The sequence below is a fragment of the Chiloscyllium plagiosum genome, unplaced genomic scaffold (assembly GCF_037043375.1).
Source record: "Chiloscyllium plagiosum isolate Xiang-an unplaced genomic scaffold, Cpla_swu_hap1 HiC_scaffold_18, whole genome shotgun sequence".
NCBI lineage: Eukaryota > Metazoa > Chordata > Chondrichthyes > Orectolobiformes > Hemiscylliidae > Chiloscyllium > Chiloscyllium plagiosum.
The window spans coordinates 25,529,591-25,550,045 of NW_028270156.1; the positions used below are offsets into that span (position 1 = coordinate 25,529,591).

The 20,455-nt window shown below is 41.3% G+C and overlaps 1 protein-coding gene across 1 annotated transcript in view; it reads right to left on the reverse strand.

Moving 5' to 3' along the window:
• The window catches only part of eif3m (eukaryotic translation initiation factor 3, subunit M), a 64,125-nt gene extending 58,076 nt beyond the window's left edge, over positions 1–6,049 (reverse strand). Inside the window, exon 1 of the mRNA XM_043705542.2 lies at positions 5,924–6,049. Coding sequence (XP_043561477.1) covers positions 5,924–5,965 — 42 coding nt within the window. The 5' untranslated portion in view covers positions 5,966–6,049. The remainder of the gene's footprint in view (positions 1–5,923) is intronic.
• Between the last annotated feature and the right edge of the window lie 14,406 nt (positions 6,050–20,455).

Here is a 20,455-nt window from a genome sequence, read left to right on the forward strand (position 1 = left end):
AAATGATCCTAAAATGGCATGGTGGCTCAGTGGTTAGCAGTGGTGCCTCTCAGCACCAGGAATCCAGGTTTGATTCCAACCTTGGGAGGTTGCATGGAGGTTTGCACATTCTCCCCATTTCTGTGTGTCTTTCCTCTGAGTGCTCCAGTTTCCTCCCACAGTCCAAAGATGTACAGGTTACATGCACTGGCCTTGCTAAATTGCCCCCTAGTATCCAAGGGCGTGCAGGCGAGGTGGATTAGTTATGGTAAATGCAGAGTTTGGGAATAAGTGGGGAGCTGGACCTGGATTGGAGCTCTTCAGCGGGTCAGCGTAGACTTGTTTGCTGAATGGCCTTTACATACTGTAGGGATTCTGATTCTAAAATCTTGTGCAACCTCAATTTGTTTTCTTTAATCATATGATGCCAACTTGTGGTTTCTGACAGACATAGCTTGGATCTAACAAACTAACATCAGATGTGATCTTATGATTAGAGAACACTTGACGAACAACACTAAAAATGCTCAAGATTAGATTGAATCAATTTAAGAACATTATTTGGGTTTGTTATGTGATTCACATACATCACAGAAACAGACCATCACTGACTGAAAGTTACATATATTCTTATGGTCTAGTTGTATTATCACGGGACTATTAATCCAGAAATCTGGGTAATGTCTTAGGGACCCAAGTTCAAATACCATCACAGCAGATGGTGGAATTTGAATTAAAAAAAAATCTAAGATTAAGAGTCTAATGATGACCATGAACCTGTTGCAAATTGTCAGAAAAACCCATTTGGTTCTATAATGCCCTAGATGGAAGGAAATTTGTCATCCTTACCCTAGTCTGCATGTGACTCTAAATCCACAGCAATGTGGTTGACTCAACTCCCCTCTGGGCACTAAGGACACAATAAATACTGGCCTGGTTAGCAATATCCACATATCATGAATAAGAAAAGCATACATGTGGTGCAGTCCTCTACAGGAAAATAGACGAACATGTTCAGTCATTGCACCTTTTAAAATTAAAAGCATGGAGTACAAGAGTTTTAGATTAGATTTGATTCCCCTAGTGTGGAAACAGGCCCTTCAGCCCAACAAGTCCACACCGAACCTCCGAAGAGTAATCCACCCAGACCCATTTCCCTCTGACTAATGCACCTAACACTATGGGCAATTTCGCATGGCCAATTCACCTGACCTGCACATTTTTGAACTGTGGGAGGAAACTGGAGCACCCAGAGGAAACCCATGCAGACACGGGGAGAATGTGCAAACTCCACACAGACAGTCGCCCAAGGCAGGAATTGAACCCAGGTCCCTGGCGCTGTGAGGCAGCAGTGCTAACTACTGAGCCACTGTACCACCCCAGTTTTGGTACGTTCTCCATGGCAAAGATTTTAATCACTTCCCAACTAATCAACATCCAGTTGCAGAACAAAGTGAAATTTGAAATTTGGTGTTCTTCCATTTCAATGAACACATGACGAATAGCTTCAAAAACATGTCTCTTTTTATCAGTAATAAAGTTCTGTACTGCTAACTTTTATTATAGTTAAAATTTTGGTGAAATGAAATCCATTAAGCAGTGCCAAATCAATTAAAGTGAATTATTGGTAAAATATTTTTCTTTCATTTCAAAATAGTGACACCTATGATTCACATTTTATACTCAGTATACAAATTATCTCAAATTATTTTGATTCTGGAGGCCTCAAGAGTTGGCTTATGCACCAACATCGACTGTTGTATCAAGATCATTAATTGTAGTACTAACACCTGGAGATCACCATTGTACACCTTTCTCCAAACTGTAAATCAACTTTCACACAGTTAAATGTTATTCACCAGTGTGTGAATTCCTTTCATTCCATGGTCTTTAACTTTTCTAGCAATATTATCATACTACAATCATATGTTCTTCATTATCATCTGTTACTTCATCTTTCAGCTCAATAACATAGTTAAACATGAGACAGATTTTAAGTATTCCTTTCCTAAATAAACTATACTTATCTAAGTTTTGGTTAATTCTGTCCTAGATTCTGTGGAGTGGACTCGATGGGCCGAACGGCCTTGCTGCCACTCCTATGTCTTATGGTCTTATTATCTCCAAAATCTTTCCCATCACACCATGTTAATCAAACTGGCCTATAAGTGATGGCTCATGCCTGCATATTTTTTTGAACAAGTATGTAACATTTTCAATTTTCTTGTGGGCGGCACGGTGGCACAGTGGTTAGCACTGCTGCCTCACAGCGCCAGAGACCCGGGTTCAATTCCCGCCTCAGGCGACTGACTGTGCGGAGTTTGCACGTTCTCCCCGTGTCTGCGTGGGTTTCCTCCGGGTGCTCCGGTTTCCTCCCACAGTCCAAAGATGTGCAGGGTCAGGTGAATTGGCCATACTAAATTGCCCATAGTGTTAGGTAAGGGGTAAATGTAGGGGTATGGGTGGGTTTCGCTTCGGCGGGTCGGTGTGGACTTGTTGGGCCGAAGGGCCTGTTTCCACACTGTAATCTAATCTAATCTTGTCCTCTGCAGCCATCCCTGTATCTAAGGAACATCGAAAAATTATAGCCAACGCCTCTTCAATTTCGATTCTTACTTCCCTTAGCATTCTAAGATATATCCTGTCCAGTTTTGGTGACTTAATTTCAAGTAATAGCATCAGCTTATTACTTCTATGAAGTTTTAGGTCACCCAATATGTCAATTCTTTCACTATGACTTCGGCATCATCATTGCCCTCGATAAAGATAGATGCTCATCCAGCACCTCAACCTCCACATACTACTTAATCCCTAACTGATGCTGCCCTTTCTCTGATAAATCTTTTACTATTTATGTGCTCTTCGAAGAATTTTAGATCACCTTTTATATTAGCTGCCATTCCCTTCTCATATGCATCGTCGTCTCATTTACATTTTTCCACATTTCTGCTGAACCTTCTATGTTCAATCCATTTCTTAGTTGTAATAGCAACCTGATATTTGTCATACGCACTCTCATTTTTCTTATTCTTCCTATTTTTTATTATCCATTGTGTTCTGGTGTTAGTTGCCCTAAGTTTCCACTCCATGGGAACATATCTCCATGACAACCAGCTCTTTTAAAAAATGTTGCCAATTGTTTTAGCTTTGCCTGCTAATATTCGATCCCAAGTTACTTGCAACAGACTTATTCATACCTCCCTGAATTGGCCCCAACACTTTTTATTCTGGATTGCTCCTTGTATGTTTCAACCTTATGATATAGTGATCACTCTTTCCCAAAAGGCCCACAAATTGACACTTCATTCACTGAAGCCACTTCATTCCCCAGAGCAACATCATGGTATTTTAGGATAATTAAAGTCCCCCATTATTACTGTAGCTTTTGTACCTCTGCAAATTTGCTTGAGATCTTTGGCCTATAGGATACACCACTTAAAGTAATGGTATTACTATTGCTTAACTCCAACCAAACAGATCTAATGTTTTACCATTTCAGGGCAGCCTCTATCTTTACATGACTGTAATAATCTTCTTGATAATTAAAGTCACCCCTTCTCCTTTAGTTTCTCCTCTGTGTTTACTGGGCGGCACGGTGGCACAGTGGTTAGCACTGCTGCCTCACAGCGCCAGAGACCCGGGTTCAATTCCCGCCACAGGCGACAGACTGTGTGGAGTTTGCACGTTCTCCCCGTGTCTGCGTGAGTTTCCTCCGGGTGCTCCGGTTTCCTCCCACAGTCCAAAGATATGCAGGGTCAGGTGAATTGGCCATACTAAATTGCCCGTAGTGTTAGGTAAGGGGTAAATGTAGGGGTATGGGTGGGTTTTGCTTCGGCGGGTCGGTGTGGACTTGTTGGGCCGAAGGGCCTGTTTCCACACTGTAACCTAATCTAATCTAATCATTTGTATTCATGAATAGTTAGTATCATGATTTCAGCCAGGTCTCTATTATGGCATTATATTCTTAAGTGGCTATCTCCAACTTATTTATCACGTTGTGTGCATTTACACATATGCTTAGTAAATCTAATTTAACAACAAAATACTGTAGATGCCAGAAATCTGAAACAAACAACGTTTTATAAACTCAGCAAGTCTAGTAGCATATGTGGAGAGAGAAACAGATTTATTTTTCAAGTTCAGTATAATTGTTCTTCAGAGCTCCTCTGAAGTTACGAAGTCATACTAGACTCAAAATGGTAACTGTTTCTCTGTCCATAGATGCAGCCAGACTTGAGTTTCTCCAGTAAATGTAATTTAGACCTATTAAATAATTTTTTGTAAGGTATTACCTTGTTCTAGTGCTATATGTTTCTCATAATTCTTCATGAAACTTGTTTATCCTTCCTTAGGCTGCATCCTGGTTACTGTTTCCCTGCCAAATTGCTTTAAACGCTTCCCAACAGCATTAACAAATAACAAAGGCATTGCTTTCAGTTTTGTCAGGTACAGCATATTGGCCTGAACAAGTCTCACTTCCACTGGAACTGATGCTAATTCTGCAGGAGTCTAGAGCTCTCCCTCCTGTAACATGAATTAATCTGCTTTACTCTATTTCTATACTTACAAATTAGCACTTGGGGTAATCCAAAGATTGCTACCTTTGACAACCTCCTTACTAACTCTAAAATGTACCTGAAAGATCTAATTCTTATTTCTTCCTTTGCAATTGATGGGAATATGGACCAGGACCTCGAGATGTTCACACTCCCCACTCTAAGTGCTCCAAAGGCATTCCAGTCACATCTTTGACCTTGGCAATAGTACATTCTTGATGCAAATCTGCAACTACAGAATCATTTTACATAGAGTCATAGAAATGTACAGCATGAAAACAGACTCTTTGGTCCAACCCATCCATGCCAACCAGATATCCCAACCCAATCTAGTCTCACCTGCCAGCAATCGGCTCATATCCCTCCAAACCCTTCCTACTCATATACCCATCCAAATGCCTTTTAAACGTTGCAATTGTACCAGCCTCCACCACTTCCTCTGCCAGCTCATTCCACACACATGCCACCCTCTGTGTGAAAACGTTGCCCCTTAGGTCTCTTTTATATCTTTCCACTCACCCTAAACCTATGCCCTCTAGTTCTGGACTCCCCAACCCCAGGGAAGAGACCATGCTAGTCTAGCTAAAGACAAACAGTTTATCCAGTATGGCAAAGTAAAACGAGGAGGAGGAAGGCCACATTCTAAAGGTTCGAGATAGCACAGCTCATCGCAGTTAAAGTTATCAACCAAATTGTACTGTATACTGAATGCAAGTGTATGTCCACGATTGTCCCAGAGTGTTCCAATAGAAGGTGACAGGCATAGTGGCTACTTAAGCTTATGCAGACAGATGGAAACAGAGTAAACGCAGTAGCTTAGAATTTCTGTCCACGTGGAATATAGAGGTCTTCAGCTTGTTGAGCCAAACTGCCCCATCACACAACCGGCGTCAAGGTACCACAAGAGTGGCTATATGACACAGCGGGCAGAAGTAGCACATTCAGCCCATCAAGTCAGCACCAGCAATGAAACATCGGCTGATCTGACCTGCACTCTCCCGCCTTATCCTTGTAACCCTGAATTCATTTACTGCTAAAAAAAACTACCTCAGTTTTGAATATCCCATCACCCCTCCCCCCCTCTTTATAAAATCGCCACTGGTTCTAAAGCTCTTGGGGACATCCGGAGGTTGTGACAGGCGCCACAAAAATGCACGTCTCCTTAACATAGAATACAACAGGGTTCAGTTTCCAAGCCGTGCTGCAGCAGCCGGCCTGGCCAAACCTCCCCATTTGGCCCTCTCCTCGTACCCCAGGCCCACGAGGCTCCTAGTCCAGAACACGGGGGTGTGGACGGAGGGAGATGGGACCGGCTGCGCCGAACGAGACCGATCGGCCGGCTGCTCAGATACTGCTCACTCAGATATCACCCGGGGCCGCCCGCTCACCTGGTCCTCCTCGGTAATGTCGATAAAAGCCGGCACACTCATGGCTTCCACTCCAACGGTCTCTCCGCCTCCCAACGGGGGGCCACTTCCGGCGTCGTCGCGTCACTTCCCGCAAGACGTCCCGGAAAGGAGCCGTCACTCTCCTTCAGGGAGCCGGCTTTTCTGGATCACGTGTTACAGAGAAAGTAACAGTGTAACAATGGGAGTGTACGGGAGAGATGCGATGTATTTCGAAAAGGCATAGGCAACGCTAACAGTCACCAGAAAGTGAACCATTTTTAACCTAAAATAAAACAAAGGCCTGCTGATATAGAAAGTCTGAAACAAAAAAAAACAGAAATTGTTGGAGAAAGCTTATGTGTTCCTCAGTCACGCGCAGTGTCATTTCTGTCTTATTTGGTGTCAGTAACAGCTCAGGAAATACTTCTCGAAGGCAGAAGAGTTAGGTTTATCAGGATCAAAAACAAGTTGCTGGAAAAGCTCAGCAGGTCTGGCAGCATCTGTGCAGAGAAATCAGAGCTAACGATTCATAGCATCTGCAGTTCGTTCGGTTTTTATTTATTTCACTCCAGAGATGACACCACGTGCACAAAAAAAACTAGGCTAATAATTCTTAGTGGGATTGCCAGCGGTCCCGGATTTTCTGGAACCAAACTTTGAGAATTTGGCCTCAAGAGTGGCTCAGTGATTAGCACTGCTGCTTCACAGCGCAAGGGACCTGGGTTTGATCCAACTCTTCGGGTGACTGGAGTTTTAACATTCTCCTCATGTATGGGTTTGCTCCCGCAGTCGGAAGAGGTACATGTTAGGTGGATTGCCATGAAAAATGCAGGCTTACAAGGATGGGGTGGGTCTAGGTAGGATGCTGCCAGGAAGGTTGGGGTGGACTTAATTGTTTCAGACTGTAGGGATTCCATGAAATCCTGCATTGGGCCTAAATTTCTGCGTTTCTCTTTTGGGCCTTTTATTGTTCAGCTCTGGCCTGCAGGCACCTGTAGGGATTTGGGGGAATCTGCGGTTATAGCATCAGGATCCAGATGGTCACGCTGTTCGAATACCCGGTTGGCAGAATGTCAACTGGCTTAAATGCAGCACTCTGTTAGTGTCTACCATGTAATGTTGTCTATGAATTTTAGTGCTGACGTGATGCAAGGAATGTAGTTTGAACAAATAACTGTAGTTCAAATTGGATATTCCTTGACTGATCTCAATAGACAGAGGACTGACCATAATTAATCAGCCTGTGCTTGCAAAACTCGGTATAATCTCCTGTATTAGATATGATATCTGTTTTGATAACAATGCTAAACAATCCTGACTGTGCTAAGAATTCTTGTTAAACCAATTTAAAATTAATAGTCAGACTTGCAATGTGGGATACTTATGTACGCTAGAAGTTATAGATATTTGTGAAGAGAGAGAATATGTCCATGCATTGTGCCTAGCAAAAACTTTGGAGTCAGCATTTCTTAGCGCATTCATCATGGCAATGTCTTGACCAATCAGAGTCAACTTGCCGAGTGTAAATTTAAACAAAAGCTTGGCAGTAACCTATTCCTGATTCTCCATGACAGCACCTCAACCGATCAGAGCCAACTTACCAACCAACAGTCCCTCTCTTTTCATGCAGTGTAAATATGCTATTCTTGCAATTCTCTCCTAATAAATGCAACAAAACATTTTCTTTTCCAAAATTACATAGATAATATCCATGCAATTTTCTGCCTGGTTTTGTGCTTTGGATTGTTCAATAACCACTTTCAATAGAATCAAAAAGTGCTTTTAATATGATATAAATACTGAGACATTCATACAGCCTCTAGCAATTCAATGATGAAACATTCAATTTTAAAACTTACCGAGAACTGAGGAAACATACTGAACGGAGGTCAATGGGTTTTATTTGCTTTGTTGCAGTCTCAGCACATACATTTTTTTGGAAAGCAATAGCTTTGCTTCATAATAATAAGAATAGTGTATCTTTAAGGCATGTAACAAATTCAAATCCTTCCACAGAGACAAAAGCAAAATTGATGGCAAGCAAAATAAGGAGGTTCTAGGAAGAAGCAATCATAAAGCTTCACTAAAGAGGTATGTTTTAGGGAAAATCTTGAAGGTGTGGAAGGATGTAGAGAGGCAGAAGTGTATAAGGAGGTAATCACAGTGTATGGGTCCCAGACAGCTGAAGTCATGGCCTGCAGTGGCATTCTGCCTTTCTGCCAGTCTGTTCCATACTTGAAATTAAAATCTATATTAGATTCTGGTAACTAATCACATTGCTGTATGTAGAATCTTCATTCATTCATTCATTCATTCCTGTGTTCATTGACTGCTGCATTTCCAAATAGTGCAATAGATGACCTGGCATAAATAATTTATTGGCTGTGAAGCACATGGGAACTTTCTGAGGTTGTGAAATATTTTATATAAATTTAAGCTCCGTGTTTTCAGTCCTACATATAAAATTGGATAGAATATACTGATTACAAACAGGGCCATCAGCTTAACAAATCTGTTACCTCTTTCCTATTTCACAATCCCATAATGTTCTATTCCATGCCATTATCCAACTTCACCTTAAATGCAGTTATACATTTGCCTCAACTACACGTGTTGAGTTCTACATTCCCACCAATCTCTCACTAAAGAAGTTTCTTCTGATATTTTTAAAAAATTAGATTTATTAGTGTCCATGTCTTACATTTATGGCTTTTAATTTTGGACTACTCCAAAGCAGAGGGAATTCGATATAGTTCTTAGAACCATAGAATTCCCTACAGTGCAGAAAGAGGCCAGTTGGTCCACCAAGTCTGCACCAACCAAGTCTGAGGAAAAGCTGAGGCACTTGGGGCTGTTTTCATTGGAGAAAAGAAGGTTTAGGGGTGACTTGATAGAGGTGTACAAGATGATTAGGGGTTTAGATAGGGTTGACCATGAGAACCTTTTTCCACGTATGGAGTCAGCTTTTACGAGGGGGCATAGCTTTAAATTAAGGGGTGGTAGGTATAGGACAGATGTTAGGGGTAGATTCCTTACTCAGCGAGTCGTGAGTTCATGGAATGCCCTGCCAGTAGCAGTGGTGGACTCTCCCTCTTTATGGGCAGTTAAACGGGCATTGGATAGGCATATGGAGGATAGTGGGCAAGTGTAGGTTAGGTGGGCTTGGATCGGCACAACATCGAGGGCCAAAGGGCCTGTACTGCGCTGTATTTTTCTATGTTCTATGTTCTAACCCTCTGACAGGTATCCCAGCCAGACCCACCCTGTCTGCTTAACTTCACATGGCTAATCCACGTAAGAGCTAAAGTTTGAGAAGTATCAACCCAGGTAATAACTTGGAAAATCCTTAGCATTGTAGTTATCAATCCAGGTTGCAACTTTATTGCTGGAACAGCACAGCAGGTCAGGCAGCATCCAGGGAACAGGAGATTCGACGTTTCGGGCACAGGCCCTTCCTCATTCCTGAAGAAGGGCCTGTGCCCGAAACGTCGAATCTCCTGTTCCCTGGATGCTGCCTGACCTGCTGTGCTGTTCCAGCAATAAAGTTTCAACTTTGATCTCCAGCATCTGCAGACCTCACTTTCTCCTCGAAGTTATCAATCCAGGTACTGTTGGAACACATAGAATACAATCACGCAACTGTTATAGTTCAGAGGAAGACCATTCAGCCCATCGTGGCGCTGTATAGGCATTTCTCTTTTTGCCATTCTCTCAACTTCTCCCTGTAAACCTGAACATTATTATTTTTTCAATGCCTCAATTACAGAACTTTCATGCCTGGTCAAACCTAGACTGAATGCCACAGTTGAAGATGAATCAGTGTTTTACGCATTCTTTTAATCATAATTTCTTATTTTATTACCCCATTTCTCATGGATTAGAGGGTACCTAATATAAACCTGCTATTTGAAAAAGAAGGTCGGGAGAAAACAAAAAATTACAGACCAGTTAGCCTGACATTGATAATAGGGATAATGCTAGAGCCCGTTACGAAAGATTAAATAGCAGAGTACTTGGAAAACAACATTTATAGAGCTGGCATAGATATATGAAAGGGAAATCATGCTTGACAAATCTATTGCAATTTTTTGGGGATGTACCTTGTAGAATTGATAAGGGGAGCCAGTGGATGTGGTCTACTTGGGTTTTGAGAAGGTTTCCAGTAAGGTCCCACATGAAAGATTAGCATGAGTAAAATTAAAATCCATGGGATTGGAAGTCATGTACTGAACTGGATTGCAATTGGTTGGCAGATAGGAATTAAACAGTAGGAATACACATATCGTTTTCTCAGTGGCAGCCAGTGACTAGTAGGGTTACTGCAGAGATCAATACTGGGACCCCAGCTATTCACAAAATATATGAGTGATTTAGATGAAGGATCTAAACATAATATCTCTTAGTTTTCAAACAATACAACGGTGGATTGGGAGTGAAATGTGAAGATGATGAAGAGATGTTTCATTGTGATTTGGGTAAGTTGAATGAGTGGGCATATACATGGCAGATTAAGTATAATGTGGATAAATGTGAGGTTATCCATTTTGGTAACAAAAGTAGGAAGGCAGATTATTATCAGGATGTGAATAGTTTGGGAAAGGATGAGGCGAAATGAGCCCTGGGTGTCCTTGTACACCAGTTGCTGAAAGTAAGCAGGTAGGTGCAGCAGGCGGTAAAGTTGGCCTTCATAATGAGAAAACTCAAATACAGGAGCAGGGATATCTTGCTGCAATTGTACAGGGTTTGCTAAGACCATACCTGGAATATTGTCTGCTCTTTTGGCCTCCTTATCTGAGGAGTGATGTTCTGGATATGGAGGGAGTGTAACAAAGGTTTACCTGACTGACTCCTGGGCTGGTAGGACTGATATATGAAAATAAATTGGATCAGTTAAGACTATATTCACTGGAATTTCAAAGAATGAAGGGAGTCTCATTGAAACTTATAAAATTCTAACAGGACAAGGCAGGGTAAAAACAGGAAGGATGTTTCCAATGACCAGGGAAGCCAGAACTAGGGGTCACAGTCTAAGAGATAGGCCATTTAGGACTGAGATGAGCAGAAATTTCTTCACCCAGAGAATGGTGAAACTGTGCAATTCACTGCCACAGAAAGCAACTGTGCCCAAAACATCGAATGCTTGCAAAGAGCTATAGTTCTTAGGGCTAAAGGGAGCAAGGGGATTGGGAGAAAGTGGGAACAGGGTACTGATTTAGATGATCATTCAAGATCAGATTGAATGGCAGAGCAGGTTTGAAGGGCCAAATTCTAGATTAGAGTGGTGCTGGAAAAGCACAGCAGTTCAGGCAGCATCCGAGGAGCAGTAAAATCGACGTTTCGGGCAAAAGCCCTTCATCAGGAATACAGGCAGAATGCCTGAAGGGTGGAGAGATAAGTGAGAGGAGGGTGGGGGTGGGGAGAAAGTAGCATAGAGTACAATAGGTGAATGGGGGTGGGGATGGAGATGATAGGTCAGGGAGGAGGGTGGAGTGAATAGGTGGAAAGGAAGATAGGCAGGTAGGACAAGTCATGGGGACAGTGCTGAGCTGGAAGTTTGAAACTGGGGTGAGGTGGGGGAAGGGGGAATGAGGAAACTGGTGGAATCCATATTGATGCCTGGGGTTGAAGTGTTCTGAGGCGGAAGATGAGGCGTTCTTCCTCCAGGCGTCGGGTGGTGAGGGACCGGCGGTGAAGGAGGCCCAGGACCTCCATGTCCTCGGCTGAGTGGGAGGGGGAGTTGAAATGTTGGACCACAGGGCCTGCCTTGAAGGGCCAAATAGCCTCCTGCTCCTATTTTCTGTGTTTATACTTCATAATTCCACTGAAAGCCAAGATCACCTAAACTATATTAATTGCCCTTCCAACCTGTCTTGCTACCTTAAACTAAGTTGTGATAATGCCCCAGGCAGATTAGCAGGCTGCTGGCATGGAAAATACCTTGTTTGTGATAAATCTTGATAGCATTGCTTCTTTGAGTTCTTACATTTCAATCTTTTAGGAAAGGCATCTAAATGAAGAACACAGCCTCTCTCTTCAAATATGTTATAGGTTTATAGCCTAGCACTATCACAGACAGTACAAAGTGAATCATATCAAAAAACAAAACCTCCTCTTAACCTTCCTGAATGAATTTATTGAAAATTGGAGCATGTACCTAATGAAAATGAGATGATGTAGTCTGTGTTTGTATTACACTTCCTAAAAATTCTAAAACTTCCCATTAACGTTTGATATTAATATTTATTTCCATATAATGAACATAGTTATATTGCCACATGTAACCCTTCATCATGAACATATATTATACTTAACTTTTTTCATATATATTATACTGATAAAATCTTAAACTTTCCTCTTATCACCTTCTTCTATTTCACGGTTATCTGATCTTTCAAATATCACTTCCCTGTTTAATGTGTCTTTATAAGCTGACCTTTCCAAAGGGATGACAATTCTCCCCCTTCTTTTCCCTAACCTCTAGCAGATGACCTCTCACAGTGGATTTATTATTCACAATTAGGACCATCAATGCTTTCAATCTCAAGCTGAGATCTTGTACACTTTGCCAAATTGGGCTACAGCTTTCTGAGATGCTGTGTTAAACATCTAAAAACCTGAACAGGAAATACTGGAAGCATACAGCATTTCGCATGATACCTGAATGGAGAAAAGGCAGCTTAACAATCCGGGTGTAATCACATTGCAAGAACCACCAAATTAACCCGTGTTGAGGAGGCAGATGGTGAAGGGGCAAGCACGGGATCCGGTATCAGCTCTTACATCGGTGGAGGTGACATCATCGAGGTATGCCCAGAGGCAAAAGATGGTGCCTGAGGAACAGTGACCTTGATATTGGTTGAGTTCGGTGCTGGGGGCGGCTCTCTTTAAGCAATACCTTTTTATTGCTAAAATTATTCTTAAACTGTTCAAAATGGCACCAAAATCATGTGGAAGCTTTTCACTGTATTTTACTGTATTTTTCACTGTAAAATACATGTGACAATAAAATCATTCATTCATTCATTACATTGGTCTGGAGCATCATCAGTACAAGGACTGTAGGGATCTAGATAGAAAGAATCCTTGTTTTCCTTTTGTCTTTACTCTCTCTCTATCTCTAACTGCTTCCAGCCCTAAAACCTTCCTTAAATCTCTGTCTCCTCTAATATTAACTTCTCACACATCCCTGATTTTCACCGCTTTGGCAGTCACTGCTGCCTAGATCCAAAACTATTCCTTCCCTAAACCACTCCATTTCTCTGAATTGGAAAGGACATTTAATTAGGTAAGTTCCTGAATGCTGCCATCACCACTGGAAATATGGGGAAGGGGCATGGTCAACTTTCCCACTACGTCACTAATAGACAATAGACAATACATAGTAGGTGCAGGAGTAGGCCATTCGGCCCTTCGAGCCAGCACCGTCATTCATTATGATCATGGCTGATCATCCACAATCAGTATCCTGTTCCTGCCTTTTTCCCATAACCCTTGATTCCATTATCTTTAAGAGCTCTATCCATTTCTTTCTTGAAAGTATCCAGAGACTTGGCCTCCACTGCTTTCTGGGGCACAGCATTCCCTATATCCTCCACTCTCTGGGTGAAGAATATTCTCCTCAACTCTGTTCTAAATGGCCTACCCCTTATTTTTAAACTGTCTTAATATAGGCTGTTCAATAGCAGAGACCCCCACTTAAGGGTCTCATCCTGCTACAAGTATTATTAAGCCAGCTGCAGATAACCTGACACCTTTCTTTGATAAAGGATGTGGACTAGGCCAGTATTTATTGCCCACACCCATTTTCCCTTGAGAAGTTGGTGGTGAGCTACCTTCTTGGACTCCTCTAAACTTTGGGATGTAAGAATATCCACAGTGCTGTTCAGAAAGGAATTCCAAGATCTTGACACAATGACAGTCAAGAAACAGTCCTAAGTTGGAGTGGTATGTGACATGGAGGGGAACTTGTGGGTATTGCGTTCCCATACATCAGTTCCCCTTAACCTTCTAGGTGATAGTAGTTGCAGGTTTAGAAGATGCTGTCGAAGGAGCCTTGGTGAATTGCTGCAGTGAGTCTTGCAGATGGTACACACTGTGGTTCAGTGTGCATCGGTGGTAAAAAGAGTGCTTACTGAAGATGCAGGATGGTGTGCAAATCAAGCAAGCTGCTCAATCCTCGAGGGCCTTCAATTAGAGGTAAGTAAGATTAGATTAGATTACATTACAGTGTGGAAACAGGCCCTTCGGCCCAACAAGTCCACACCGACCCGCCGAAGCGCAACCCACCCATATCCCTACATTTACCCCTTACCTAACACTACGGGCAATTTAGCATGGCCAATTCACCTGACCTGCACATCTTTGGACTGTGGGAGGAAACCGGAGCACCCGGAGGAAACCCACGCAGACACGGGGAGAACGTGCAAACTCCACACAGTCAGTCGCCTGAGGCGGGAATTGAACCCGGATCTCTGGCGCTGTGAGGCAGCAGTGCTAACCACTGTGCCACCGTGCCACCCACGGTATTCAATAGCTGATTGAGAACCACCTCCTTGTCCTTGCTACTGATCCAACTCCCTGTAATCCTATGATGCTAAATTCATCCCTCTCAAAATTACATATTTGTAACCTGGTGACATTGCAATCCTGGGGTTCTAGAACTCTACCTTATGGCACACACTCTATTGTGACACTGGTGAGCTGCTGGCTTCTGACTGGTTTACTGCACCGTGCAGGTGAGAAGTCCAACCCTGGACTCTTGATTCTAAGGGAAGACTTGCTGATAGCCTCAGCACTGGCTGATTGGCTTGTGGTTGGGTAGACTTTTCCGAGAAAAGACAGTGTGGTTCTCTCAATCGCCTGCCAGCGGTAAGTGAGACCTTCAGCTACTTAGCAAGATTCTACACAACATCTCTGTTTGTGATTCCATGTCAAGTGTTGCTGCAAAGACCCTTGGGATATTTTAGTCCATAATGCATCTATATAAATCTAATTTGTTGTTGTTTAAAGCTCTGCCTTCACAAACCTCCACCTCCCCTGGGTTATCAAGGCAAGAGCAATAAATGTAGTCTAGCCAGAAGTGCCCCGATCCTAAAGCCAAATTTTTAAAATGCAATGAATAACACCAGCAAATAACACGTCAACAGACCTTTGCGAGACTTATTTGTTCATGCTCTGAAAAAGGGGGCCAGCCAACTTCAATATCTTTGCTAAAAATGCAGTAAGTGGAATGCCACATAAATGCATCAAAACACTTGACTAACTCAAACACAATGTGAACTCTGGTGAGTTAATTTTTTTAAAGTAACACATTGCTTAACAATATGACATCAAATTCTGTTGTCTCTACTTCAACAGTAATGATGTCTCCTTGTATTATGTTCAAAATTATAGCATTTGCATTAATGTAGCTACCCAACATGTGCTGATATGTTACTTATGTACTGATGGACAAGTTACTATGTGAAGTAAACATAAATTCTATTTTGGTTAACTTCTGCGAAGAAAGGGGAAGCGTACTTTGCCAAATAATCCTTTGCACTTCAAATCATCTATCGTTAGTAAATTGTGCCAGGAAATCTTCATAAAGTGCTGTTAAAATTTCCTCTGGAAGATTGAATATAGTCCAACCTGTCAAGTATCTACACACAGTTTAAATAACGTATAACAGCTGTTGAAAATGGCTTGAGAAAAGTATTGTGTATTATTACTTTTGCATTGTGAAAGCACTATTTAGTAATATCACTACAAAAGAATCCAAGCATTGCATTTTCAGAAATACCAGCTAGATAATTCCTCGGTTGGTTACTTGGATCTGAGCTCCTCTGCTTGTGTAGTTTATACAAGTTTATATTGAATCATCTGTCATCATCTCATTTCCATTCTCCCTCAATGTCACCTCACAGTGCTGAACATCACCCAAGCCTGATAATGGGCATATTTGATCCCAAGCCACTTATCAAACTGGTAGTTTAAAATTTCCTGTGCAGAGTAGGGGTTGCCAACTCTGGGCATATTCCTGGAGCCAACCACATAACCCTGAACAAGGCCCACCTTGTTCAAAGACATTCAGTGCATAATTGAGGAACTGGCATCAGGAAAGGGACTCAATCCCAACCATTGCAGCTGACATCTCTGATAACCCCCACCTGCGACCCTGAACACATGCATCTGCTCCTGATGTCATTCACCTGTGCCTGGATCCATCCATGATCCTTGGCCTCAGGTGAGATTAGATTAGATTAGATTACTTACAGTGTGGAAACAGGCCCTTCGGCCCAACAAGTCCACACCGACCCTTTGAAGAGCAACCCACCCAGACCCATTCCCCTACATTTACCCTTCACCTAACACTACGGGCAATTTAGCATGGCCAATTCACCTACAAGGGTGCTGAACAAAGATGATGAATGACCTCAAAAGGAAACTGGATGGTCACTTAATGAAAAGGTCTACAGGACTAATGTTGGTCATCACTCTGTCCATCTTACCAGATGGAAAGCACTGAAACAAGTAGGTGAGTGCCATTCTAGCAGCGGCCACTGCCTCCAGGGTCCTTGATCCCAGGGAAGGTGCACTCTGGCCTATAAAGTGTCTGATCACTCTCAATTCAATTGGTCTTCCCGAAGAGATGGCATGGGGTTCCAATCGGTCCCTCAGTTTGTGTGTGAGACCCCAATTGAGTAAGTAGCCTTCAGTCCTTAACCAAGTTTTAATTCACTCATATTTCCTCTTGGTTCATATGTAAATCAAAGTGCACTCAGGTGAAAGACCTTGAAAAGGTTTTCCTATATGGGTAGTGATACATAAGTACAAGTTGCTACTCCCTATAGGAGTAGATCAGATGTCTGTCCAACATAATAGCATTTTACAAAAATACCAAGGTTTGCTATAAGTCAACTGGCCTTACAAAGTTAAAAATATGAACACTTCATGAATTAAATTTCTAATTTTTAAATAACTAGTTTTAAGAAAGGCCTGAATTTATATAACATCTTTCACAACCTCAGGACGTTTCATAATATGTAAAGCACTTTTGAAGTGCAACATAGCAATTAAATTATATGTAGCAAGGTTTCACAAACATCAACAAAGTAATTAATAAAATCATCATATTATTAATAATTCATAAAATCATCCGTTTGTACATATTGGTCAAAGGATTAATGTTGAACTCCCCTGCTTTGCTTGAACAGTGCCAAAGAATCTTTCTTCACAGAAAGCAATTGAGGCCTAGATTTACAAAGCAACTAAAAGATGATGTTTCTGACAGTGCAGCATTTCCTACGTACTATATTGGGAGTGCCAACTTCTATCCTGTATTCAAGCTTCTGAACTGGGATTCAAACCAACAGTCTATCGATTCAGAGGCAAGAAAGCACTACCCAATTGCCCATGGCTGATGCTTAAAGATTAAAAAAAAGATAATCCCAAAATGGTTGTTAAAGGAAGATGTCCAAAATTTGAATGTCAGTATGTAAACTGAGTTAGAAACAAAAAAACTAATGGTTAGTTGTTAGAATGAATTGCATTGAAGCCAAAATATAAACATTGACGTGCATTTCAATTCCCACTTATATGCACACACCAATTTAAATTATACTAACAATGGGTATAAATTCTCTTTATCCATAAACACGTGTTTTACCATCAGGAAAAACAAGGGAGATGTCTGTAAATTATAGATGTTATTGTAGTCTAATTCAGATTGAATATCTCTGTGATCACAGCAGGTAACCATCTCCAAAAATGCACATAGGAGGAATGTAACTAGGCAAACATGCATAATTTCTGATTGTGGATTCTTTTGTAATTAAAGTCATATCATGTGAGAAATTTTATATCTTATATGTCTTATCACAGGAAATGGGACAGCTCCATGATTAGGTGAGCATCAACAATTAATTAATTCTTTTACCTACTAACAGTTTTATGTTTAAGTTTATGCTATAATCTTAAATACTGTTGTGTCTCTTCAAATATTGTGATACTGGGTGACCATCCTTCTCCAGAACATCAGCCGAATGAGTTCTGACTCTGCTCATGGCAGCCCAATTTCCCTTAGGGCTCTAAAACAGACATTAAGCTCATGTAAGCACTTAGATCTTGTTTTAGACAGTTATCCCAGATGTTTGAATGTATTCTGAGGCAAATGGCATTGCATATTTTGTATGTATCCCTGGGATACTAGGCAATAACCTTGTAAAAATAATAATTGTTTCAGTGCTTTCCATCTGGTAAGATGGACAGAGTGATGACCAACATTAGTCCTGCAGACTTTTTCATTAAATAACCATCCAGTTTCTTTTTGAGGTCGTTCATCATCTTTGTTCAGCACCCTTGTAGATATGAATTCCAGATCATTAACACTTGCTGAAGAATAAAAGATTTTTCTCACATCTTCCCTGAGCTTCTTACCCAAAATCTTAAATCTGTCCATCCAAAGTATTATCATCTGAGAGGAAAAGCTGTTTTTGGGATACCTTATCTAAACTGCAATAGTTTTATACACCCTCCATCAAATCTTCTTTCTATATTGCTTGCTTCAAGAAAAACAGGGCCAGGTTATAGTTAAAATCCCTCATTCCTTGAACATTTCTGGTAAATCTCTGCTGCTTCTTAAAGAGACTCATGTTTTTCCTACAAGAAGAATTGCTTTTGTCTATATATAAATATCTATCATTATCACTGTAGCTTTCATATTTTTGAATGATAGTTAACCAAGTATGTGTATGCTTTATAAAGATTAATAACTGGAATTGCTACTGGACTCTCAGTAATGTTTCAAATTAGGATAGAATGCTCACTTTATACCAGTCATGTTTCATTCTATCATTTTAATGATTTCACTTTCAATCATCATTTTAGATACCAAATTGTCAGGTTTTAGAACAATTAAATCTGGTTCTATTGAGCTCTCTATCAGAATAGATTCAACATAACACATCTGTGACTGATAACTTTCTGACTGTTTATTCTCCATTAGATTTAGAAATACTTTACAAACCCAACATTACTTATCTAGAAATGGAACTGTTATTATATGTGTAAAACAATTTAAATTATGAAATTATTTTAGGCTTAACCTTGATTTTTAATTATTTTTCATGACCACGTCCAAGCTGTATTGAAAGTTGGATTATCCCACAAGATTGCTTCAACAATACGCTGCATTGTAAAGCCAGTACAATGAAAGTGGGGTTTTTTGTATATTTTTATAAACTGCTTCATTCTGTTTCATCTGATTTGAAAACGTAGAATGCCTACAGTGTGGAAACAGGCCCTTCAGCCCCACAGGTCCACACTGACCCTCCAAAGTGTATCCAACCAGACCCATTCCCCTATGCTATTAGTCAGGAAAATGTAGAGTAATGCACCTATCTTACACATCCCTGAACACTACAGGCAATTCAGCATGGCCAATTCACCTAATCTGCACATCTTTTGATGTGGGAGGAAACCGGAGCACCTGGAGGAAATCAATGCAGAAACAGGGAGAACATGCAAACTCCACATAGTCATCCGAGACTGGAATCAGACTGGTACTTGGTGCTGTGAGGCAGCAGTGCTAACCACTGAGCCATCCCCGGTCACTAGGCCCTGAGTTCACCCCCACTGACATTTCAGTCACTTGCCCTGCCTTATTTCCCAAGAGTAGGTCAAATCTTGCACCTTCTCTTGTAGGTACACCCACCTACCAAATTAGAAAGTTTTCTTGCACACAGTTAACAAATTCCTCTCCATCTAAACCCTTAGCATGATGGGAGTCCTAGTCTATGTTTGGAAAGTTAAAATCCCCTACCATAACCACCTTATTATTCTTACAGATAAGTGTGATCTCCTTACAACTTTGTTTCTCAATTTCCCACTGATGACTGTGGGGGGGGGGGGGGGGGGGGGGGGGGGGTCGATAGTACAATCCCAATTAAGTGATCGTCTCTTTCTTATTGCTCATTTCCGCGCAAATAATTTCCCAGAATGTCTTCCTAGGAATGTCCTCCCTCAGTACAGCCATAGTGTTATTCCTTCTCAAAAACACCACCCCGCTTTCTCTCTTGTCCCCCTTTCTATCCCTCCTTTACAATTTGTATCCTGAAATGTTAAGCTGCCAGTCCTGTGCATTCTGAATCACATCTTTGTAATTGCTATGATATACAATTGTTTTATCTTCAATTTCACCATTAATGAGAAAGATGAGTGGCTAAACATAAGCACATTGGGGTGGTGAGGTTTCAATTTCAGTGAGAGAGTCAACCTTTTTTATGACTCAAAAACCAAACCATTGAGGAATAGCTGAGTTTATGCTTTGGATCTGATCTCCCCAATTCGGTTAAATGAAAGTGCATTGGAAATAACAAATGCTAACATTAGAATGTTTTTGCTCCTCAAACTCAGCCTGGCATATGCTGGCAGGATGCTTTCTTCATAGTGTAGAATTAATATTGCAAATATTCCTTTTAGGCTGAATTATCCACTACTTCGGCATCTAACATTGGTCCAATTGCCTTCAATGTCTACCTTAAATTCCTGTGA